Raw genomic sequence first — 24,787 nt, forward strand, 5'->3', positions numbered from 1 at the left:
AGAGTTGACGTGAAATTGCTGCACTGGACGAAAACGAAGCCCTGAAGCTGCTGCTCAGCTGTGAATGCCTGTACGTTAGTTGCGTTGGGGTAATTTTTATATCCATCTTTATATGCAGAGGAATAAAAAAGTGTGCAATAGATATGGGTACAAAGGAGTTATCAAGTCAAATAAGTCCATGGTAGCATATCACTGAACAGACATGACGGTTATCTGCAAATCCTATGGAGGGTGAAAGCGTGCAGCCTGAGCTAGCCTGCAGCAGTGTTCTAATTATTACTGCTGATTCGTCATGTTTTAATGCCACCAGCACCTTCGCTGCTGCCCTGTTTTCTTTTTATATTCCAGACATGTGTTTTTTTTCTTAAGGTGGTGGAGTGTTTGAAAAAAGATGAATGGAGCAAAATAAGTGAATAAACTGGTTCGAAGAAATTTGACACCTGACCACTACGCAGGCAGCCTCCATGGCAACCACCACGTCAGTCTCAAGGGTGACCTTTCTCTCCGCCTCAGACTTAGCTTTTTTTTGTAGCAGGATGGAGTAGGGGCTGCTCACATACACAGAGACAGTGTGCGGGGCCTGTGCCTCTATCTGTTCCTGTGAATATTTAATGCACTCTTCTCCTTTTACTGGGGTCAGTCCGGCACCGGGCCCTTCTGGCCCACCTTTGGGCCGCTGGGAGGAGACTGGTTGTCTGAGGAGGAACAGTGACAGGGCTGCAGGGGAAACCAGGTGCTCTCTGCCTCTGACCCAAAGCATGCTGGGACCCATTGCTACTGCTAGACATTCACCTCTTTCACCTGGGCAGGAGTGCAGGGGTATGTTAGCTGAGGAGCAGAAAAGGTCTAAATGGATGAGTAGAGGATAATGTTAGCTGAAGAGCTAAAGGGGTTGTTATAGTAGCTGAAAAATGAAATTGGGTGTTAGCTAGAGAGTGGAGGGGGGTGTTGATTCTTTTCTTGAGAGGCAAGCAGCCTAGGTCTCATGGTCTCTTGATTATCTGCTGGCTTACTAATTATTTACTTTCTTAATTCTGATTAGCAGAGTGCTTCAATCTCTTTTTAAAGCTGAATACTCAAATCCAGTTATTTCATTGTTCACCTTCAAAATACCTCCTACTATCTACAGATACTAATAGTATCTGCTGTGTCCCACAAACATTGTATTAATCAACATACAGTGTATTTCTGTGGGAATATGACTTTTGTTAACTCACAATTTTGGCTTTTGTTTTTCCTGACCACACTCCATTTCATCAAAGGAATGAAGTGGGATGTAATGGCCAGAGAAGCAGATTTGCCGGTCTCATTCCCACACTCGTCATCTTCCTCTCCCCCCTGTCTCCGCCTGTTTTCTCTTGTCTTTCTGGTGTTTCTCCCATCTCTTTCACACCTCTTTCTTATCTGTCCCCTGTCTCTTTCACACCTCTCTATCTCTTCCCTTTCTCTCACATGCCCCTCTCTTGTCTCCGGCCTGTCTCTCAGCCGTCTCTCTCCCTGTTCTCTCTGCAGTGTCCCCAGAGGCGCTCGGGTTCCTGACTGCCATCGGAGTCTTCATTGTCTTGATGATCCTCCTTTTTTTATACCTCAACAACAAGCTGTCTTTTGAGAATGTTGGGGACCTATCATGCCTAGATGAGTACAGGAAAAATAAGGATCTGCAAGGTAAAGCGGCCGACATTGAGTGCACAGAGTGTATGTGTGTGTGCCTGTGTGTGTGCGCGCGTGCGTGCGTGTGTGTGCGCGTGTGTGCGTGTGTGTGTGTGTGTCAGTGTCAGTGTCTGTGTGCGTGTGTGTGTGTGTGTGTGTGTGTGTGTGTGTGTGTGCATGTGTGTGTGTGAGTGTCTGTGTGAGTGTTTTTATGTTTGTGTTTGTGTGTGTGACAGGAAAAGCGTAGCATGATAAATGACACAAATAAGTGTCTCCCCATTGTTGCCATGAGACCTCCCCTGACACATACACACACTTTGATTTTCCTAGAAAGTGCTCTGTGTTCATGTCTGCCCTGGTTCCGGAACAGTATCCAAGGGTTAGCCATCTGCTCTGATGGGGATATCACGCCCAGTGGGATTAAGTTAGCAGAAACATGCCAACACCGGAGATATTGTAATTGAGTTGTAATCAGCCTTCTCTATTTAAGATCAAATACGCCAGTGTTTAACAGATGATGAGATCATCTCATTCACAGACACGCTTTAAAATTGATCGTCTCCTGCACCACTACCAGTCAAAAACATTCTGTATTGTTCTGTGCAGCTGCACTGAACTTGACACTATCACTCACTTTTATCAAACATCTTCAGAGAGCACTTTTACTCTAACCAGATTACAGAATAAAATTAAATGTATCTGTAGTACGTGGTAAGCCTTCCAAACAAGTATTCAAATTATTAAAGGTGGCTTCTTTCAATTTTACAGGTGTAAATGCAAGTACTCTCATACATGTTTTCTGTCAGGTTGATAAATGCGCTCCCTAATTTGAGTGTCCAGATGATTATGAGCAGTTACTTGAAGTGCAGTGTGCTCTTGTCTCAGGGCCAGCAGTACTGGTGCATACGGGATTGAGGTCTCTCATACAGTCATGTGTGGTTATTTGTGTTCACAAGAAATGGGTGGTGGAAGTGGTGCTTCTTGTCACATACCTCTCAGAAGCAGTGTGGAGCACCCCTTCCTGTCACTCAGTGTTGATTGGAGAGGTCAGACGCCTGTCATGATTGCTGGACCATCTAAGGTGGAATCTCCGAGGATCTCTTACATGTCTTTAAGGAAGTTAGGAGGTAGAAGTGGGACAGAGGTGGGGGATATGGGTTTTCACATAGACATACACATATGTATACATTCTCATGTGCACACACTTTTACATATAAACACATACATGCACCCACAGTACACACGTGCACATATATGTTCTCACATACACACATACGCAAACCCATTCTCGTGTACACACATAAACATAGACGCATTCGTGAATCACTGCAGGAAGATGTGTCGAGCATCTCTCAGCTCCCACAGAGACCCTCTGCCAGCAGTGTGTCAGCAGAGTAAAAAACAGGACTGTAATGTAACTTTGCTCTGTGTGTAGAATGTGGAAAAGGGCTGTAGTGTTACTGTGCTTTATGTGTGTGTAGAGTGGGAAACAAGGCTGTAGTGTTACTGTGCTTTATGTGTGTGTAGAATGGGAAACAGGGCTATAGTGTGACTGTGTTTTATGTGTGTGTAGAATGGGAAACAGGGCTATAGTGTGACTGTGTTTTATGTGTGTGTAGAATGGGAAACAGGGCTATAGTGTGACTGAGCTTCCTGTTGCTTTTCCCCTGTGGAGGTTTTTCATTATGTATGAGTGAGTCCTTACAATGACTGTCGAGTGTAACAAAGGCAGTGGTGGGTGTCGGTGGAGGGCATAATCAATACTGTTCCACTGAATGCATTCATTTTCACTTGCAGCATATTATATTGACTGTTGACACAGAGTGGAGAGGCAGGATTTGTTTAATGTTTTTCCATCAAAGAGTATTCCCAACCTAACCAGAGTACAACGTGACACACCCGTAAATGTGTTGGATTATATAGAAATGCCACATTTCTGTTGTATCCTCTGGTCCGTGTTTCCTAAGGCCCAATATGTCCTTCCAGCAGGGATAACATTTGCAAACCGGCTTGTCTGGAGCTTAAATTGGATTCGTTGTGTCACTCTGAATGCAAAGCCTGTGGGTATTGCCGCCATATTTAGGTGCGAGCGGAACGTCACTTGTCTGTCTCCGGTCTGGCATTGGATCAGGCTCTGTGACTGGGCGCGCCCTGCTGTCCTCCGGGGACGGCACATCTCAGCGCCTCCTCTCCCGCTGGCTTCCGCTCGGCTGAGCTCTACATCTGTCCCCTCACTCAGGGGCGGGAGGGATGTCAGGAGGGGGATTAAGGCTCTGCTCCTCTGCTTTTTACAAAAGGCATTTGTGTACCGACTGTGACGGCCTCGCATGCCTTTTTATCTATTCCATTTTTGCCATCTGTTGTGTCCTGCCGCAAATGGAAGACCGCGAGTGTGCTGCTCCAAGTGTGCGGTCTAATTAAGAGGGATGCTGCTGCAAATAATGCAATATACACAGTCGGATACATAAAGGACGACTCCCCCTGAAAACAGAAGGGAAGGAGCTTTGCTTGTTTTGGATCCTGTCTTTCTTGCATCTGTGAAATCTCAGTTACACATCAAAGGAGGCTATCTCTGAGATCTGATATGTGATTTAGATAATTTGCCAATTCAGGCCATGTTTTTAAATATATTATTTTGTTGTCTACCCAATGCCCCCATGGAATATGTCCTCATATCCAATGCACGTTTTATGCATGCACCTAGATTGTATCAGGGACCTTTACAGTGGCAACATAGTTGAATGGGTTAAGTGAGCCCACTATAACTCTTTGACCTCAGTGAAGAGAGAGTCAGTCTCTGACTGCTGAGGTCCTCCAGTTTTCCCCATGGGTCAATATGAACAGGCTTTGCCTTGATACAGGAGTGCCATTTGTCACCGCCTGATCTCAGATCAGCATTTACACAGTCTCGCAACACAGGGAACCTAACAGTAGCTTGTCATCTCTGAACACATATGTCATTTGAAAAATGCCTTAATTCATGCTGTCCTGAACACCTTGTGTCAGAGCACAGGCACGGACTCGAACGCAGACCAAGTGTACTCAGGTTACAAGCGGTTTATTGAAATCGTGGGGCAAGTTTGTAGTGGAAGAACAGGCAGGGTCAAAAAGCAGGAAGGCAGTCCGAAGCAGAAACAACAAGGAGCAGGAATCAAAAAACAGGAACAGACTGGGTCAAACCGGGCAGACAGGCAGATCAGGCAACCAAGGCAGGGCGGCAGGCAGAGACAAGGTCAGAAGCCAGACAGAAGTCAGCACAGGATAAACAACAATGAATAATCAGGCAGATTCAAAACAGACAAAACCAAGATGAACTGGCAACAAGACAGAGACAAGCAGGGAATATAAAGGGCTGGGGCTGACGAGGAGATGGGATGCAGGTGGGCAGGCAGGCAGGTGGAGGCGATCAGGAAATCAGGTGGGCGGGGACAGGGCGGAGAGTGAGGCGGGGCGGGGCCGGAACACATGGGAACTGTAAACAAAAGCACGTGGATGACACTGACAGACAGAAACACTGAAACAACAGCTAGGGGGCCGAAGTACTAACACCTCATCTCTGCATTGGGATAGAAGAAGAAGAAACCCTGAAGAGACAGAGAAACGGATTCAAAACAAAACACTTGCCATCAAGTATAGTAAAACAAAGCTATGGGAATCAGCTATGCATAATGTGTAGTCATAATTTGGACTCTGGCTATAACTAAAGTCAGTTAGGTTTTTGTTTATGCAATGAACCATTGTCTGCATATGTTTGAATATCCTCTAGCCTGTTGTTGGCTAATTAATTGACAATTGAATTAAATTCACAATCTCATTCGTTAGCTGGTGAGAAATTTTGACAAGCAAAAATAGATACAAATCAAATAAAAATGAAAATATATTGGGCTGCAGTCTCTTTGTTACCCAAGGTTGTGAAACACATGCAAAATATCCAAAAAAATCTTGTAAAGCTCAGCTCCTCTGTTCTCTTTGAGAGTGGAGCAACTCATCTTGCATAACTCTAATGGAGGAAAAAAATGTCATTATTGTATAATAAGATCAAATTTCTGGGTGGGCATCAATTACCTGCAACCCTTTGGGCTTTTGACAAACCAAAGCTGTAGCTCCTGCCTGCACCGTTAACTGTACATCCCCCCCGCCTTGTTTGTGTGCCAGCAGCAACAGCAGACAGCTAGGTCCTGGCACCCTGCCCATGGAAGACTTAGCCCTTAATCAGACACAGGCCAAAATTAAATAAAACCTTGGGAGGAGGCAGGAGCAGGAGAGAGCACACCAGGGGGTGGAGCCTCACCAACAGCATGGCATTCTTCAAGAGCTTCCAGCAGAGCCTGCCCTCGGTGTCATCCATCTTGGACTCGGTCACTAACGCGGTGGATGACCTGGCCTTTGCGGTGGGCGATGTCACCTACACGGTCAGCGACCAGCTGGCAGAGCAGGTCAACAGCATCATCCACAAGGTGCAGGCAGAGGAGGCGGAGAGGCTCCGGAGGCTGGAGGCCGCCGAGAAAGCGGCCCAAGAGGCTGAGTTGGAGGCCGCCCAGGCAGGCAGGCACAAGCTTACGAGGCAGGCTTCTTTCAACCACTCCCGGGACCCGGAGGCCTACACAACTGACTACAGCACGGGATCTGCGCTCTCCACTGAGACCTTCTCCACCTGCAGTGACCTCTCTCAGTCCGCTGAGGGAGCTAGCACACTGAAAGGAGCACAGGGTAGTGACCTGTGGGAAGGGGACAAGCCCCAAAAACAAAGAGACACAGACAGTGCACCCTCTTCCACAAAGCCTAGAGCTAATGGACAGAAATCACGGGGCACTGATGGCAATGAGGTCAACTCCTCATCTACTGACAGTGTCACCAGGAGAAACAGGGATCAGGTTAGGAAAAGTGATGCAAGTAGTGAACCAGGCAAAGCAAGCATGAGAGAGAGTAAGAAGACAGCAGCGTCCAATATTAAGGAGACAAACGAGATGACGTCTCCCACTGACCTCAGATCAGCAAGGAAGGGGAAGAGTTCAGCCAGTCTGCGGAGAGGCTCATCAAAAGAGGACTCCAGGAACAGGAGGAAGTCTGGAAAAGGTGAGCCGTTGTGCTGAGCTCCTTCCTCTTTCTGGCTCCACCCCTGCTGCTCTCTTCTGCTTCCCTCTCTGCTCAGACCGGAGCCACAGCTTCCCTCCCCCCCAGCATGAAACCTCTGGAGCTCCAGTCTGCCTCTCACATCTCTCTGCTCCTTCGTCTTGAAAGACTGTCTGCGTTTCTGAAGTGTACTGCTGAAAAGAGCTGAGAGACGCACGGATTAAGGTGACCCCAAGACGCATCACGCTCAATGGCATCTGAGAACACTTTGCTTTCCCAAAACCCCAGTCTTCTGGATGCCACCAGATTGAAGGGGAATTTATTTACATTGTGAATTAGCAAAGAGGCTAATTAGATCTCAGCACAGCTTTGATCCGGTATCAAAGAGTGAAGCTGTAACTTTTAATGTAACATAGTCGCACTGGTGTCAGCCTGTGATTTTAATTTGTGGTCTTTGCATGCCTTGAGGGAGGGAGCTGTTTTTTTCTTTAGTTTCAGGTACTTTGATGCATTCTGTGTTGCTAAGTACTGATGTCATGAATCACATGTAACAATTTAAGCCTCATTTCCACTGAGCTACTTTCTGTCTTTTTTAACACACACATCAACAGGCTGGAAAATACCAAAGTGCTAAAATGTGTTCAACAGCAGCGGTGTCACTGAACCTCTGATAGGGAATCCTAGGGAAAACGGAGAATTCTTTTTCTGCTCCTGAGAATGAACTACAAAGCTCTGCCCACACAGAATATTAAGACATGAGGTTAACTTTTAGGAGGACAACGATGTAGCCGTGCAGAGCTGCCCCAAGGAGGCCAAGAGTGGTGAAGCATTGTTAATCTTCCATGAATCTGTCCATTCTCTCAGCGGGGTCTGTTGCTTTTAACAGCTCAAACCAGTCAGTGGCACCAATGAAAAATATTTCACACCTTTAATTAAAAATAATTATTCTGAATTACCACCTTCGTGTATGTTACATTTGCAGCACTTGTCTATGACAGCTATCCTAAGACATATATCAGTATGCACTGTAAATTTCCAGGAAATTACTTGCCAGCATTTGAATCATTGTGGTTCTCTTTGACTGTGTCCAGAAATAATCATGGAACCATTGCAACCATTCAATAACCACAGAAAAAGTAGTGTTGAAAAAAGACACACAGTTAATATACTTAAAAATAATTTCTGGCAGTTGCATCATTATTTTGTAGTGAAACAAAACAGACTCATTGACAACAATATGTCTGACCTGGATTTTTTGAAAAATGACAATAATCTGTTGTCCTAACACCTGTTGCTTAAGTCCTCTTCTTAATAAGCAGTTATAATTGAGTATTGGATTGGATAAATAAGACCATTATGTGCCCTCCTCTCTCTCTCTCTCTCTCTCTCTTGCAGTGAAGGTGTTCTGCAAAATTTTTTTGCTTCCCATTGCTGCAATGTGTTTTGACATACCATCATTTCTCCAGTCATTATCAGTTTATGGTCCCTTTCACCCATTAGCAAAGTTATGACTATCTGTCAGGGTCTAGCCATCAGTTTCATTGAATCTGACTCCCAGTGTTTCTGAAAATGCATTAAAATGTCATAATTACTGATAAATGCACATGTTGTGCATGTCTTTTGTGTGAAAAAGAGTGCACATAAATAACTGCGGCAGAAGGGGTGGCACTTTTTATGCATTCTTGAATGATCTCTGTATCCACGCTGGGTGAGGGGAGTCTGAAGAAGCCTTCCGTCCCACAGCGCCCAGGACCCTCCCCTCTAAACCAGGTGTCCTGTTCCACACAGTAACTCTGCTGCCCCCTGCTGACATCAAGTCACACCTTCAGTGGTTTTAAATGCTTTGCGTTTTATTTTTCCCCTTCTGTCCATTTTCCGATTTAACAGGTTCTTAATTACTTTTTCAGGCAACAGTTGGCAGTAATCAGCTCAGTAAATTTAATGTGAGGTTTTGAAATCTTTTCAAAATTCTTCCTAATTTTTAACTGCGCATTACTTAAAAGGACATCATATAGTGAAAGGAATAACAGTACTATTAGGTATGGAGCAGTCCCAGATGAGTGCTGTTTTTTGGCCAGTGTTGGGTTGCCAACTTATCTGTAATTCAAGAAAGCAATCCTTTCTGTGGGAAACTCACAGCTTCCGATGACACTACATGGTGGTGACACACACCTTGCCCCTCAATCAATCAGATTTTCCTCAGACAGAATTGCCAGAATTAAACTAGATCTTTGACCCCTCCTTTATGATTAGTACCATTAAAGCTTGTGTTTCTTGTCAGAGGGTTGCTGCCTCTACATGAGAAGTGAACCATCTGCTTCTTGTGGTGTTAGCAGGTACAGATGACATATGTCTAATATGACCTCTCCCGCATCCTCCCCCAGACAAGAGCTACCCGGATGGTGACCTCCAGGGCTCGTCCTCCGACAGTGAGGATGAGGTGATGGGGAAGTACCAGGAGGCCGTGTCGCGCTCGCAGGGCCTGCGGGGGGGCGACCCCCGCCACCAGAAGGGCTATGGCTGGGAGACGAGGCAGAAGTACAGCCCCCTGTCGGCCGAGTATGACGGCTACAGCAGCGAAGTCTCCACTGAAGAGGGTAAGTATGCGCTCCTCCTAGTCCACACACTCTATTCTGTGTAGCCTACTTTTAACAACTCATTTATTACAGGCATTTTAGCAGATGCTCATATCCAGAGCGACTATTACAGGTTTTTACAATGTTAATTACACAATTACAGGTTTCTACATTGTTATCCAGCTGGATATTTACTGAGGCAATTGTGGGTTAAGTACCTTGCCCAAGCGTACAGCAGCAGTGCTCCCCGTGGGGAATCAAATCGGCAACCTTTCAGTTACAAGTTCTGCTCCTTAACCACTATGCTACACTGCTGCCTGGATCAAGAATATGCCACATGGAGTGAATATCACTGACCTAGATGGGAATCCTAAGTGCCATTCAGCACCCTAGATGAATATATGTTAATAGACCAGTCCAACATGTAAAAGTAGTGTATACAGGTAAACCTGATAGCCAATGTATATCTTCCTAGATATTACCCTAAAGTTTGGGCCATAATAACATGCAAACCATCAGACTGTAAATGTACAGGGGAATTAGTAGAACATGAACTCAGAGCTCCACTCAGGGGATAATTTTGTGAAATTGTGTCTAAGATACAAATTGTTGACAATATTCTCAAAAATACTGCTTTATATATGATTTATATCAGATCTCCACAGTGACTATTAAAACATGATGAACATGCAGTAAATAGAATAAGTGAGACAGGTTTTAATATTAGCTTTTAGTCTATGTATTGTAGTTTATATGGGTTTACTGGGTCTGAGACAGAACTTGGAGAATTCAGTCTTTGAAAAGAAATCAAAGAGTTTCCAGGGTAACAATAAAGCACAATTGCTTGTATTTAAATATAACAGCAGCTGGTCCCCAACTTATGTCACAGCCATCAGTGCCATCTAGTGATGGAAAAAACAATTATTGTGTGCTTGAACATACTCTAAGGCTCCACTGTTATTCCTTTAAGCCATTTACTTAATATGAGCTGTTCAGTGAATATTCATACATTTACATTTACATATTAATTTGGCAGACGCTTTTATCCAAAGCGACTTACAAGTGAGGTATAATACAACACAAGCGAAAAAAACCATACAGAGTCAACAATATTAGAAGCACTGCATGACAAAGTTCCAAAGGTTGGCCAGCAAAGGCACAAACTTGCTTCTTTACCTTCTGTATTTTGAACTGATAACATTCGAGATGTAAGCAGTATAAGATATCTGGGTAGAGGTGAATGAGAAGCAGATAGCAGCTTCATATTGTCTATAAATGGGTGTTTAAATAAAAAGGTGTTAATGTTTTCTAATTAGACCTTTGAACAGCTACAAGCTGAGAGATTAGGTTGAATAATATAGCCGATGTTCCTATCACAGGGGTTCTGCTACTTAGTCAATATCATGGAGCAACGTTCTTTCCACTCCCAGCAAAAATCAGCAGGACTATCAAACATCTGTGAAATGAATTATACACCTCATTTTAAAAGTGCTCTGATTTTTAATATTCCTGTGTCATATCTTCATGTGAGAATTGTGCCAAACCTCTTTTTGCCCTCCAAATCAGTTCTTCTGTGCATAATAAAGGCTCTGAAGGCTGTTTAAAAAATTTAGCTAATTTTACTTCATCCAAACTGAGTATGCCTGTTTGCCAAGGGTTAAAGCTCTTACTGTGGCTGTAATATAATTTGTCTTAGTTTCAACGTTTGGGAGAATTGTTTGTGTGATTCTCCTATTTGACCACTAGATGGATCCCTCTCTCTTTCCCTGAACATACCATTTGTGATATCAGGACAACTGTTCATTATCCCTCACCTTGCTGTACATATTTAAACAATTGCAGTGATCATTTTTGCTTTGTTTATTTATGCATTCATTTTTTTGCATGACACTCACTGTTTAAATGATTCCTCTGTGCTCTAATTATGTAATTATTTTTCTATATATATCATATTGATTTTTAGTTTAGATTTGTGTGGATGTGAGCATTTTTCCTGTCATAATACACTACAAATCAAAAATGCTAAATAGCAAAAAAAAAGTCACCAGAGATAAAACGTCTTAAAATGAACTTAAAAATATCCCTCGGCATGCTGAATGTTTCAGTATGGTTCTGATAAAACATGCCTCACTTTGGCATACAAACAGAGGATAAGGTCACAACATGTATGGCCTCTGTACAGACAGAGAGGAGTATGTTCCTCATTACACGGAACTGTGAGACTTGCCTAATTTTCCCTTCATGTTAAACAGTCACCAAGCCTTGCTATTTCATCTCATGGAATGCATGTGGACCGGCGCTTGCGTCCCCCTGCAAACACCAGCACGGGCTGGTTTCCATTTTCCTTTCACAATCCTGCGGTGGTTTCCCAGCCAGCAGGAGCCCTGGAGAGCCGCTGTCTAGGCACCTAGCCCAGCGGCCCGCGTGACAGCCAGTCTCCAGCCCTGCGAGGCAGAGGGAGAGGGCGGGCGGCCATTTTCCCCAGGCTGTCTGTCTCCCTGAGAGGTGGGGAGCCATGTTCCCCAGGCTGTCCTCCTGTGAACAAGAGAGGGCGATGGCCACATTCCCCAGGCTGTCTTCCTGTGATGATGGTGGCCATGTTCCCCCAGGTTATCTCACTGCATAGGGACAGCTATCTTCCCCTGGCTGTCTTCCTGTGCAGCTCAAGCCGAGGGCGGCGGCCATGTTTCCCCATGCGGGGCTGCTGTGTCTAAGCTTGTGCGTTGAGTGTTCGGACGTCTGTATTATGCATGAACACTGGTGTGGAGCATTGGAACACCAGACTGTGTGTTACACTGGCTTACGTGAAGCCCATGTAGAACAAGGACACAGAGGCAGAAGGCAGAAAACAGAAAAGGACTCTTAGCTCCAGAGCCATTTCAGCAGTAAATAAAAAGGCCGTTTTTTTCTTTGTTCTGTTTTTTTTTCCTTTTTTTGAAGACAGATGACTTAAGTTGCATTACCTTCATATTCTGTTTGTGTGTTTCCTTTCTTCTTCCTTCAGTCATCTCTTTGAAGTGGTTAAAAGTTGCCTCATTCCAGCTCATCACTCACGCCTGGGTTGAATCTCTGTTGCCAGTGGGATGTGAGGCTTGTCTAGGCCCCCCTCACACTCTGAAGTCATTTGTTCTTCTGTTTGGTTTCACACATATGCACCTCAAGACAAATTCAGTTTTTTTTCTGACAGGTTTTGATCTCTGGGCTATTTTTTAAAAAATTTAGAGGCAACAAGCTCAGAGCTTGGCCAGCATTGATAAGGAAAAGATTCAGCTTACAGTATGAAGGTTTAAATTCACATTACATTGTTTATTAGCTAAACAGTTGCTCTTATCTTGGTGACCTGCTTGGCTTGCATTTTACAAATCATCCCTTTCATACAGCTGGGTATTTATTGAAACAGCTCCACATAAGCCCTCGGCTAAAGGGTACAGCAGCAGTGCATACCTGGGCACTCAAACCTGCAAGCTGTCTGTTACAAGGCCTGTCTCATAGCCACTGCACAACACCTTCTCTCTTTTTTCAGCTATATAAGTCATTAAGGAGACTGAACTGAGTAGCTGAGAACTGGAGAATTGCCCTTGGTTGGCACAGTCACATGTAGTATATAATGTGTGTGTGTGTGTGTGTGTGTGTGTGTGTGTGTGTGTGTGTGTCTAAATAAAAAATGACATGTCTGGGATACATTAAAGTATGTTCTGGAAGCTCTTGAAAGCAGCAGCTTTATAGTCCAAAAAGTAAGGCGCGTTCCCCTCTCTCAAAGTGTCACGTGGAGGTTAAGTGAGAGATGTGTCCCTGAAGGAGGGTGTCAAACATTTATGCCTCAATTTTGAGAGGATTTGCGTGGCCGCTGTCCCTCGTAGGCATGGAGCAATTGAGGTGACGGGGAACGAGGGACAGCCGACGGCCCAATTAGAGACTCAGAAGCCTGGTACTCAGGCAGGGACTGAAGCACTCGCCCCCGGCTTGAATAATAACACCCAGCATTAAAAAAAGAGCAGAATTACCCAGAGTCACCACTTAAAATTCATCCCACGAAATAAAGTGTACTCAGCCTCTTTTATGTTGCTCTCCCCCCCCCCACCCCCCAACCGTGAATTTCATTTTCATTTGCTGGTGATGACCGTGTCATTACTTGTGCCACCAAGCTTCCTCTGAAGTTACAAGAAGTGTTGAGTAATTATCAGGCTGCATTTGGATCAGACAGCAGTGCTGGACTTTAGCTTGTTGTAATGGGCAGACCCCTCCGCAGGTGATAGGCACATGTACAGATATCTTGATGCAAGTCATCTTCAGTGCTAAATCATACACATTTCTGCCGGAATATTCCCTTATCTGATTCCAGTAACTCAATGCGTGTAAACACAACTTTCAAAACTTTTTGTATCCCCTTGCGTTCAAGTGTTAAAAGTAGATATGCTTAAAACACTGTCAAAACACGGCTTGTGGCAAAGTTATATCTTGTTGGAAAGGTTCACCAGGCTGTTCAGGCTGTTCGGTTTTAGAAATCATACTTATCAGGCACAGAGAGGATGATGTTACTCACTGGCAGGACAATCGCTCCATAGAACTAGACTCCCTCCGCTCCTGGGTCCAGAAGGGTTTTTTTCTGAGAGCTGTTCAGCCGAACCTTTTATAAAGACTTGTGTAATGAGCACCACTGGACCTGTAATGGGGGCCAGATGACACCCGGGATGAGGTCACTCAGACACGTGTTCTCATGCCTGGCGCAAGATTCCTGTGGCTGCCCAAGCATTTCAGAGCAGGGTACATAACTGTGAAAGGCGCGCTGCAGTCATTAATGGAGATAGCATGGAGGCAGCATGTCTGTGAGACTCGCTGTCTCTTCAAGGGGGCCACAGCTCATGAATATCCACCTAACCTCCAAGATGTCTGCGCTAACACCAAATTTACATTTGGGCCAGCAGTTCTGTTTTAGCAAGCCCCCGGGGCACCTGAATCATTCAGAATGGTGAAAGAAAAAAAAAAGTAAAAGATGAAAAGCTTTCCCTTACTTTTTAAACACAGCATAGCTGAACATTTATTTTGGCTGCATTGTACATTGGAATTAAAGCTGAGCATCTTTTAAATGTGAGGCTGTGAAGCAACCTATATCACACACACTGAGCTTTGGAGGCTCTGAAGCAACCTATATCACACACACTGAGCCTTTGAGGCTCTGAAGCAACCTATATCACACACGCTGAGCTTTTGAGGCTCTGAAGCAACCTATATCACACATAGAAACAGCAGGGTGTCTGTGCTGTCCCGCAGTGAACTGCATCCAGAGGATGAGGCGAACCCCGCCGCTGGACGAGCTGCAGCCGCCGCCCTACCAGGACGAAGACGGGTCTCCCCGCATGTCCTGCACGCCCTCGGACATGGGCGACGCCAAATGCGAGCTGTCCCACTGCAGCGACAGCCCCCGCCACTCCTACAGCAAGTGCCCGAGTGAAGGCAGCGCGGGGCAGGAGACCGAGAGCTACCTCAACAAGGGCTACGAAGAGGACGTGCCCAGCGACAGCACAGCTGTGCTCAGCCCCGAGGTCTGTACTTGCCTTCTGCCTCCTCCTTTCTCCACTGCAGGCATTTCACAGACTAAAATATTCTGGATCCTCTGTTGCAGAGGCCTAGGATTAGCGAACCGATCTGTAAACAGTCACAGTTTGACAGCCACAAATGTACTTTAGCACCTTGCAGTTCAGACTAGCGTCAGGATATGCTTGCAGGCCCAAAGGAGGGAGGATATTGATGGTTGGGTGGACAGGCTCACAACTGCCCTGCAGGGTGGATAATGGGAATTCCGTTAATGGGATGAAACAGACTCGCCATCCACACATAACCACGATCATTAGGTATTTCAGTCAAGGAGCCATGCTGGACCCATGCAGGCATTCCCAAGGAGATCACACGTCGTCTGGAAAACATGAGTGGCATACAGAACAAACGATATGCACTGCAAGGAGCACATTCAACAATGGGGAAACCATAGCAACGACACAGAGAAACAGAGCCAACTGCCTTGGAAACCAGGAGGGAAAAAGTTTATTTATGTGGTACATTTGCACTGTAGACAGTCAGAGCTTTTTATTTATATTTATCAATTTATTTATTTTTCATGAACTGTCGCTGACAGTACATTCATCTCACGGTTGCTTTGCAGAGTCAGGAGGGTGCAATAAAATAGTTATTATAAAGCCATTTCATTCAGGATGCGTATGATCCTGAGATCTGAAAATAACTTATATAATAGAGCCATGATCAATAGCTTGGTAGTTAGCTGCTTAGTCAGAGATGAGGTACTCCTGGTTCGCACAGTACATTGGGAATGATTAAAATGAAAACCATATGTGAATGGGACATGGTTAACTGGAGAGATGATATACTGGCAGACCTTACGACACTAAAATTACAGCCCACTGGAAATGTCTTCCTTTTTGCAAGTTATGCATGAAGCACGAACAAAAACACACAGACACCTTAGCTGAATGGCATGACTGTCCCACGGGTAAAGAGTCAGTGTCCCATATTGACTCCCAATATGCCCTTGGTAAATGGTAAAACAGTAGGATCCACAATAATAATACTTGGCTGTCTAATTATCCCCTAATAAACCTGTCCCTTTTCCAGCTCAGCTGATGGTTCTTAGCCACCCTGAAATCCGTGAAAGATGCTATATCTGTACAAACCATTAGAAGAATTGTGTGACCCTTGTATGGCCTTCTTTTATTTTCATTTGGTCACTGTTGACTGAGGATTTTCTCAACAGGTTGTAGGCCTAAGATAATGAGGTTCCTCGTGTGGGTAACTGGGCATTTATCCCCATTGGCCCAGAGGCCCGCTGGTAGATCCAGTGTGTGACCCGTGTGTGATGCCCCCTTCCTCAGGACATGTCGGCCCGTGGCTCAGCAGCACAGCTCCCCAAGGGCTACGAGCCGGAGCCCGCCGCCAAGTACGGCACTCTGGACGTGGTGTTCGACTATGACTCGGAGGAGCAGCGGCTGATGGTGACGGTGACGGCCGTGACAGACATACCCGCCCTGAAGCGGACGGGCAACATCTCCTGGCAGGTGCACCTGGTGCTGCTGCCCACCAAGAAGCAGCGGGCCAAGACGGGCATCCAGAAGGGCCCGAGCCCGGTGTTCACCGAGACCTTCAAGTTCACCCACATCGAGTCGGAGATGATCGGCAACTACGCCGTGCGCTTCCGCCTCTACAGCGTGCGGCGCATGAAGAAGGAGAAGGTGCTGGGGGAGAAGGTGTTCTACCTCACCAAGCTCAACCTGCAGGGCAAGATGTCTGTGCCTGTCACTCTGGACCCCTGCTGTACACTTCCGGTGAGTGCGTGTGTGTGTGTGTGGAGGCTGAGGTTGGTTGTATGGCTGTGTGTGTGTGTGTGTTTGCCATATGTACTGCATGTGTCTATATGTGTGTGTTTTGGTATGGGAATGTTTGGGTGTTCATGTATTCATTCATCTACTGTACATACGTCTGGCTGTGTGTTTGTGTGTATTATGTGGACAAAGAATCTTCATGCTTCATGCTTATATTAAACACCATCATAGTGGTCTGTATGTAAATGTCGTGAAGTACAATGGAGTAGTAATATTTCAGATTTTAAATTTGCTAGAGCAAGGCATTTCCTGCCTTTCACATTGAAAACTTTATTATACGTTGCCAACATAATGTAATCCATGTTAGCATACCAGAACACATGCACATTGCATGTTCACATATGGCTGTAATGTTAGTTATTGATGGCTGTTAATAGGTAAAGGCAGTCCACTCATTCTGTCCATTTTTCTTCCTACTGATATGATAAAGGACAGCCACAGTTAACTGGGTTGAAGGGACAGATGAAGGGACAGCTTGGGTATGAGGGGTTATATTTGTCGACTGCAGCCATCAGTGGACAGAGTGGCAAGTTCATGTTTTACGCATTTCTCTCTGAATTTATTTGTGGCCCGATGGTAACTAAATGCAGGGAACCCATGTGTCCCTCTGTGTGTGTGCCAGCAGGGCTGTGATTCCCAGGTCAGTATCTCGGAAATGTCATGCAGCGAGAGCGCCTCGTCCTTCCAATCAGCGGGCCAGGGCTCGACGCCAGAGATCCTGGTGGGGCTGGTCTACAACGCCACCACAGGCCGCCTCTCTGTGGAGGTCATCAAGGGCAGCCACTTCAAAAACTTGGCTGCCAACAAGCCACCCAGTAAGTACACTACAACATCCAGCAGTCTCTGACAGGCTTGTTCTGAGCCTGTCCTGGAGGCCAGAGCATTCTACCTCTTTGTCCCTCATATTTGTCCATTTAAAAAAAAGAAGTTCAATAAAGACTGCCAGCCAGTGACCACATTAGGCATCATTTGTAAGAGTGAGATTGTTTCGTTTTCATTTTTTCAATGTATTCAGTTCTATTCCAAAACAGCCAGTGTCACGGAACTGTTGGACTGCCCTTGGATTGATTTACAGAATGATGGCATACTGTAGCTAACCACTGTTTAATGAACAACAGAAATGTGTTTGTGCTTAATTAGTGTATGACAGTATCAAAGCTCCTCAGAGAACCAGGATATGGAAGGGCCTTGACACTCACACATATCCAATAATGTACGAGCATTACTTCAATAATGCTTTGCAATGCTTGGTTTCTGTTAAATTAATTACAGATAGTATTCGGGTTCTATTTTCCTTACAGCCATGGTGAAGCATTCTGGCAGATGAAGGCTTGGGTTTGGGTGATCAATCTTGAATATGAGAAGAGTAGTGTTACACATTTCTTCATGTGTTGAAGTCAGTTTATAACAATTTATCTGTACGAATGGCTAGAGTTTTCATACACAGAAGTTAAATATCTTCTAGTATTCTTCATACAATCTTAATCTTAGGCAATTATATTGTCAGAATTGAATTTTAATAGTTATTCTGCTTTGACAAAGAACAATAGTATGCAAGGGCCAGTGTTAAAGGTGCAAAGGATGCTGGGTTGTTTACAGCTTTGGCATGATGTCACAGCAATCTCCCCCTTAGGTTGCTGTCTTGGGGTGCTCATATTATTCATAAACCATCACATTTTGCCCTGTATGTGAGGTCATTGAAGCAGAATGAAGCTGACCCTGGATCAGGTAAACCATTCAGACCATGGTCAGCTGGAGCCATCCTCTCTCCTGAGCACACCTGCTGCAATTTGTCCCTTCTGTCTTTACCTGAGAACATCTGAACTCCAGTCAGTTTTCTCCAAGAATGACCTCTTGTTGACCTTTGTGATGAGTTTGACCTTTTGACCCTGTCTCTCTCTCTCTCCTTTTCCTTATCTCTCACCCAACTATTGACATCTTGGTCATTGTTTTTCTTACTGCTTCCCAACCCCTGTTGTCAGACGGGCTGTTCTGTTGTCTAAAACACTTGATAGGTGGACAGGTTTATATAATCAGAGGTGAGTCTCTGCTGACAGACCGAAGTGTCTGCCACTTGTTCTCCCCACTATCAATGTTGGACACTGTCATTCTTACTTTTCTGTTTTCTCTCTGTCTCTCTCTCTTATCACAAGTGTCAGTAGACTAGACATTGGCAATGTTTCCTCATGGGTGCTGGCTCCCTCAAAACTCAGCGACATTCAGACATTCTTGATAAACAAGCACTGTAATTAGTAACCACTACAATATATTGACTGTACCTTATAGTTACAACTACATGTATGACTGCTAAAATACCCTCCATACAATAATCAGGGCTCGTTGACCAAATGTGAACATGCACATGCTCATCAATTTTAGACACATAGATTTCAATTTTGGAATTGGAAACATTTGAATCTAAATTACTGTGAGCTGAAGAAAAAACGTTTTTCTTTTAGATGACATATTTAATGGAAATTAACCACATGATATGATGATTCTCAAGAGGAAAGTCAACAATAAAGCTTTGTCCGTACTGAACTTGAATCACCTTGCTAGGAGCACAGTCAGCAAATATAACCCCCAGTAATGGTTATATCCAAAGCACCTAATCCATGCTGCAACACAGACCACATCCATGAAGAAAACTGCTAAACGTGAGCTGTGTGTGTCCCACCCTCATTCTTTCCACATTCCCCATAACCCCTCTGGCTTGCTCCCGGCTTCGCTCCATTTGCAATCCCCGCGCTGTCTTGAGAGTCATGCCTGCTTGCCTCTCTAACACCTGTCCTGACTGCGCTTAAGTCGCTGGTAAAGCTTCCACTCAGCGCCGTGCCACACTCAGCTTTGAGGCCTGCTCCGTGTTTGGTGGCTCTGTCACAGTGGAAGCACTTACACTGGTTGGTTGCAGCCGTCAAGCTTTAACTGCACGCGTACATAACAGTTCCTTTAATCCAATTCAATGTGACCACCTGCTATGCAACACTAGTGTGTGACAGAGAGCGGGACAAGCTCAGAGGCAAGGCAAGATTCAAGGCTGTGTGACAACCATTTAGAAGAGGTAATTAAAACTCTGAAAATCAGACAAATCAGAAGTCGGGAGCTGTTGCCTCTTACTTGCTGTTCCTACAGCCAGCTAACATGTTTCATCATTATTCTAGATAGCTGTAGAAATTGCATGATCTGACACTTAAATCAATGTGTGAGCACATTGTAGACACCATTTGTCAGTCAAGGTGAATTCATCTCAGCCTTCCTTTGACCTAACACTATCTTGTTCTTGTTATGTTACTGAACTAAGCAGATTAGTCAATTAGCAGCATATCTCTGAATTTTTATCGCATCCATTGCCTTTTTGCAGACAAGAGTTCAGGCTGAGTTCACCAAACAAGACTCACCAGCAGACTTTTTGAAGTGGCCTTAAACAAATAAATGATCGTTGCAGACAAGAGGAAAACTACAACCATATTGAGTTACTGAAACTTTGAGAGAATGTGTATTACCCAAGTAGCATATGGATTTTTCATGCAGCTTCAGCAGCAGAGAGGAGTAGTGTTTTGGAGACTAAGCTTGTGCACAAAGAAGGCTGAGTTTAATTACTATAGCAATGACAAAAATACGGAGAGGTCACAGGCCATGAATGACATGAACATATTACAAGGAGTCAGAAATGGTCAAAGCTGTTAAAAAAGCATTTCTGTCTCAATATAATTTTATGCTAATAGGCTAATTGGTTTCACATTGTTGTATATTCCAGTTATGCATAAAGCCAGTACACAACCAAGATTTCTACTTTGGGAAAACTGCATTTTTTTGCATGCTTTTGAATACCTATTTCCCAGAAGTCATCAGACATTCTGGAACAAAAGAGAAATGCTTTTTGAGCCATATACTCTGGATTTGCCCTCAAAAATTGCAATGAGTGCGGAGTTAAAAAAAAAAAAAAAAACGGGACCAGGGCCATTAAAAATCCATCGAGATCCACAGCTGGATTGTGGCTGTCAGTCACATTAATTGCCAGTCACAACCCGACTCATTTAGCAACAATGGCAGGCGACGCCTTCCACTGGTGCCGGCCACTTAAAGCATTGACAGCTCGGCAGCGGATCCATCTCAATGCCATCGGAATGGAAATCAAGGCTGTTTCAACTGCGCATTTATATCGCTGAAAGCCGGAGAGCCTCTTCAGGCAGAGTAGTGAGATACAACTTCAATTGCAGCTGGCACTCATAAAAGCTCAGTCATACAGCACGTTCCTAACACACAGAACAAAAATTGTGGCAAGCGTTTTTTTCTTCTGACAGAATGCATTATTATTATTATTATTATCCTCATTATTATTAAGTACAGTTGTAAATGAAGGCATAGACAACATGAAAAGATGTGCACCATGTTTGCTTGGGCATTTGTGATCGTAGCACTCACTGTAGTTTCAGCCTCTTCACTTAATGCATCAGTTTGTGTCAACCATTGCATCTGGGTTTTGGCATGAAATTAAAAAAAAAAAAACAAAACAAAACAAAATACACATGATTGTAAAAAATAAATAATTCATATGAATAGAGGTACAAACCGATTTCCCATTGCTTCCTGGTGTCCTTTTTGTTTGTATGAATAAATCATCAAGTGCTTTATCCCAACCCTGAGACGTACGTCACTAAAAAGAAAGTCGGAGAAAAAAAAACACTGAGATAGAAAGGCACACGAAGGTTGGGCTTTTCCTAACAGGAAATCAAATACCCTTGTGGGGCTGAGTCAGATCCTTCTATCTTTCAAAGTCTGGTATGGTCCTACAGGCTCAACTTGAAAAATGAAACAAAATCAAACTGGGTTGCGATGCGTGATTGTATAAAAAAGGTGTATCCAATGTTAATGCTTAATTCTATTTCCAAGCCAAAAATTTAATCATGAGTGATTTAGCCACATTATTGGAGTGTGATATTCCTGTTTAAAAATGTACTTGCTGACAAAGTATTTAATATCTCTTCTAATTAATATTTGCATGGGTATCCTTATTTGTGGTAGAATTAGATTAGATTACTATACAAAGAAAAATATAAAAACAGTTCTATCAAGAATGCGGTCTCAGACAACATGCTTTCCTGGTTTCTGTTTAAACAGCAAGTAGTTACAGACATCTCAGATCAATTATGACGAAAGGCCTTTGTCTGGGTGTATTGCTGCGAGAAAAAGGACGAATGATGAAGTGACCACAAATTTGTGAAGTAAAGGGGAAACAATGGAATTTGTGACCTCTGATATGTCCCTCTTGCCACATAGTCAAAAGCGCCCTGTGAGTGGACCTTCTGTAATGGTCAAAATGTCATGTTACATTACATTTTTACAAAGTCATGATGAGATTCATTTAGTCCTGTGGTGTCCTGCTAGGCCATGTTTATTCAGTTCAATGGCAAGGTGGCGGGTAATTGTGAAACTATGTTTATTGTAAATCATTAACTAGTTCTCCCTTCTCTCCCCCCCCTCCCGCCCCTGTGTCAGATACCTATGTTAAGCTGACCTTGTTGAACTCAATGGGCCAGGAGATGTCCAAGTGCAAGACGTCCATATGTCGGGGGCAGCCCAACCCCACCTACAAGGAGACCTTTGTTTTCCAAGTGGCACTTTTCCAGCTATCAGACGTGACCCTCATCCTCTCTGTCTACAACAAGCGCAGCATGAAGCGCAAAGAGATGATTGGCTGGATCTCGCTGGGCCTCAACAGCTCCGGTGAGGAAGAGCTCACACACTGGACCCAGATGAAGGAGTCCAAGGGACAGCAAGTGTGTCGTTGGCACAGTTTGCTAGAGTCCTAGGAGGATGGTGGCAGAGGAGAGGAGGCAGAAGAAGGAAGAGGGATGGGGCAGAAGCTTCTAGAAGAGGCCAAACTGTCCCCCAGAAAGTTGAAAGGCGGAGCGACCTGGAGGTTGGTACGGCAGCCCTGGAAAATAAGAGACTGAGAGTCAAAGATTCTTTGTCAAATCACACACGGAAAAGATTCAGATTAAATGTATGGCTTGGGCAGGGCTGAAGAGAGCACCTCCTGCTTACTTCTGGTGACCAACTGGGCTTGCAGGGTGGGAGGAATTGACCTGGTGGGAGATGAGTGCTGTAGGAAATCCAAGCAGGACCAGCAGGCTTTCAGGCCCAGATAGAATAGAATAAGACAAGTAGTGGAGCCTGATGTTTTTACCGCCATTTAAATGAAACGGATGGGGTGGCTCTCTGAGTATAATGTATCAACCCAAAAATAACCTCATCAGCCTCAGAGAAGTATTTGAGAAGTGAAATGATTGAGAAGTTCTGCCCATGAAGGTGTAAGAATTCAATCCTTCTGAAAATCCCAGGCTGGCTATGATGATTGTACATGTAATGATTAGGCCTTGCCAGCAGTGCCAGTGCCTATTGAAGTATCCGCTCCAAATTTGTTGAAGTTTTTATTCAGTCAGTTTGTTTTGCTTTTTGATTCAGAACAATTGAGTTTCCAGGTAGATACGTATGTTACCTATTTCCACCTTACACTGTCACTGTCACTGTTAAATGCAAACAGGTGTGCACACCTAGAGGGCTGTCAAACTAATACTAAGCCTTGGGCCTAAAACTATCCTTTGAAATAGCAGGGTAAATTGGTTAATATGTGGAAGTCATCATTGTAACATTAACTCAGATTAACTGAGTAAACTAAGTCCACAATTTAATGGGAAGGAGCATACAGAGACACATGCAGAGGGCTTAGACAATTCCTAAATTTCTTAACAAATTTAAATCTGTATGGCAAACCTCTACTGTGAAAACATGGAGCAATGACTGTGTGGTGAGATGATCATGGGACCTTCCTGGCCAACAGTCTGGTTTACTCTGAGCAAGTATCGCTCATTACGAATGCCAGCCGTACATACATAGCCACTAGAATAGGAAATTAAATTTTCTCCCAGAGGAAAACAATTAGCACATACACAGTGCACCTTCTTCTGCAACCTTTCGGTGCTAACATTGTTTTCCCAGCTTCTGTTAACATGAGCTTTTAGAAACTGAAATTCACAGGATTTCTCAATTATACAGTGACAATTAATTAGTATAAATACAGTCTTTTTTTTTTTCCTTTGGCTGGTGGAGGCGTTTACAAAGAATTTGTTGTAATCATGGAATTTTTCATTTACTTTCACGGCAAATAGCAAGGTTTTTGATAAAAGTGGAAAAAAAAAAATCTATTGTGCATCCATAGATATTGATAATGTATTCAGACAGAAGGTATCTTTCATAATGGCTTGGAAGTTAAGTCTTAAATATGGCAAGTAAATCCTTAATTTCTTATTATGAGGTTATGTATCCTGTTTTAATTAGGAAGCTCCAAAGGTCTTAAAAATATGTGGTAATGATTCAGTACATTTAACTTTAAGCCACGTACAGCTACACATTTGCAGTAGTTGTGGCTGACCTTCAGTCTCAGAAAGTAAACATGAGGTAAGATACAGGACACACACTTCAAGAGAGTCTGAGAGAAAGCAGTTTTATTAGGATTAGCGACACAATTAGTCATGCCTGGTTTAAAGGCAGCCACATGAAACATGAAACAGAAAAATTAGATTTTGTCAATTTTAAGTTAATAAACAGCTTTAGTGGTGTTTATACTTGATAAATCATGATATGTTCTTTACACATTTTTTCCACAATGTTATTTACTTCTTAATTTGATATTTCTTGATTTCCTTTATATATTTTCAAAGGACATTAGTTACTACAGTTCAGTGGTGTGCAGTAAAATTGTTCAGCCCTTACTAAAAACCCTTCACTGCAAGGTTGCTTACATGAATTGATCCAGTAAAACTTTCAGCAGTGAATGAATTACAGGTGTAGGGTAGATCATTCTGAGCATAGCGACTTTTTAAGCTGCCCTAGATAAGGGTGTCTACTAAACAAATATTTACAGTCTTCACTGCACTGCTGATTATACCATTAACTCATTAACTCACTCACTAAGTTAACTCATTAATGAAAACTTTTTAACATGTGCTTTTTCAGGCTGCACTTTTCTTCTTCTTCTTTATTATTATTATTATCATTATTATGGGGATTTTTTATATATAAATTGACGTGGCA

At 43.8% G+C, this 24,787-nt stretch overlaps 1 protein-coding gene across 3 annotated transcripts; it reads left to right on the top strand.

The window, feature by feature from the left end:
• The first annotated feature begins 1,517 nt into the window (after nt 1-1,517).
• syt14a (synaptotagmin XIVa) lies at nt 1,518-23,689 on the top strand. Of its 3 annotated transcripts, none has more exons than XM_036542387.1 (7): nt 1,518-1,665; nt 9,108-9,320; nt 14,571-14,842; nt 16,184-16,633; nt 17,313-17,505; nt 18,673-18,729; nt 22,190-23,689. In XM_036542387.1, the coding sequence occupies exons 1-7, from the start codon at nt 1,566-1,568 to the stop codon at nt 22,501-22,503; spliced, it is 1,599 nt and encodes a 532-aa protein (XP_036398280.1). In that variant the 5' UTR covers nt 1,518-1,565; the 3' UTR covers nt 22,504-23,689. The 3 variants fall into 3 exon arrangements, with proteins under 3 accessions (XP_036398280.1, XP_036398281.1, XP_036398279.1); XM_036542388.1 differs by having other exon boundaries at nt 17,316-17,505; XM_036542386.1 differs by lacking the exon at nt 1,518-1,665 and adding an exon at nt 5,949-6,498 and having other exon boundaries at nt 17,316-17,505.
• The last annotated feature ends 1,098 nt before the right edge of the window (nt 23,690-24,787 follow it).

Source organism: Megalops cyprinoides, chromosome 12 (genome assembly GCF_013368585.1).
Source record: "Megalops cyprinoides isolate fMegCyp1 chromosome 12, fMegCyp1.pri, whole genome shotgun sequence".
Taxonomy (NCBI): Eukaryota; Metazoa; Chordata; class Actinopteri; order Elopiformes; family Megalopidae; genus Megalops; species Megalops cyprinoides.

What these genes read in the sequence shown, in the direction of transcription:
- syt14a (XM_036542386.1), top strand. Translation starts at nt 5,949, where the DNA reads ATGGCATTCTTCAAGAGCTTCCAGCAGAGCCTGCCCTCGGTGTCATCC. An exon ending in CAGCTGTGCTCAGCCCCGAG is followed by an intron (nt 14,843 to 16,183) that starts GTCTGTACTTGC and finishes CCCCTTCCTCAG; the next exon opens with GACATGTCGGCCCGTGGCTC. An exon ending in GGCTGCCAACAAGCCACCCA is followed by an intron (nt 17,506 to 18,672) that starts GTAAGTACACTA and finishes CCCTGTTGTCAG; the next exon opens with ACGGGCTGTTCTGTTGTCTA.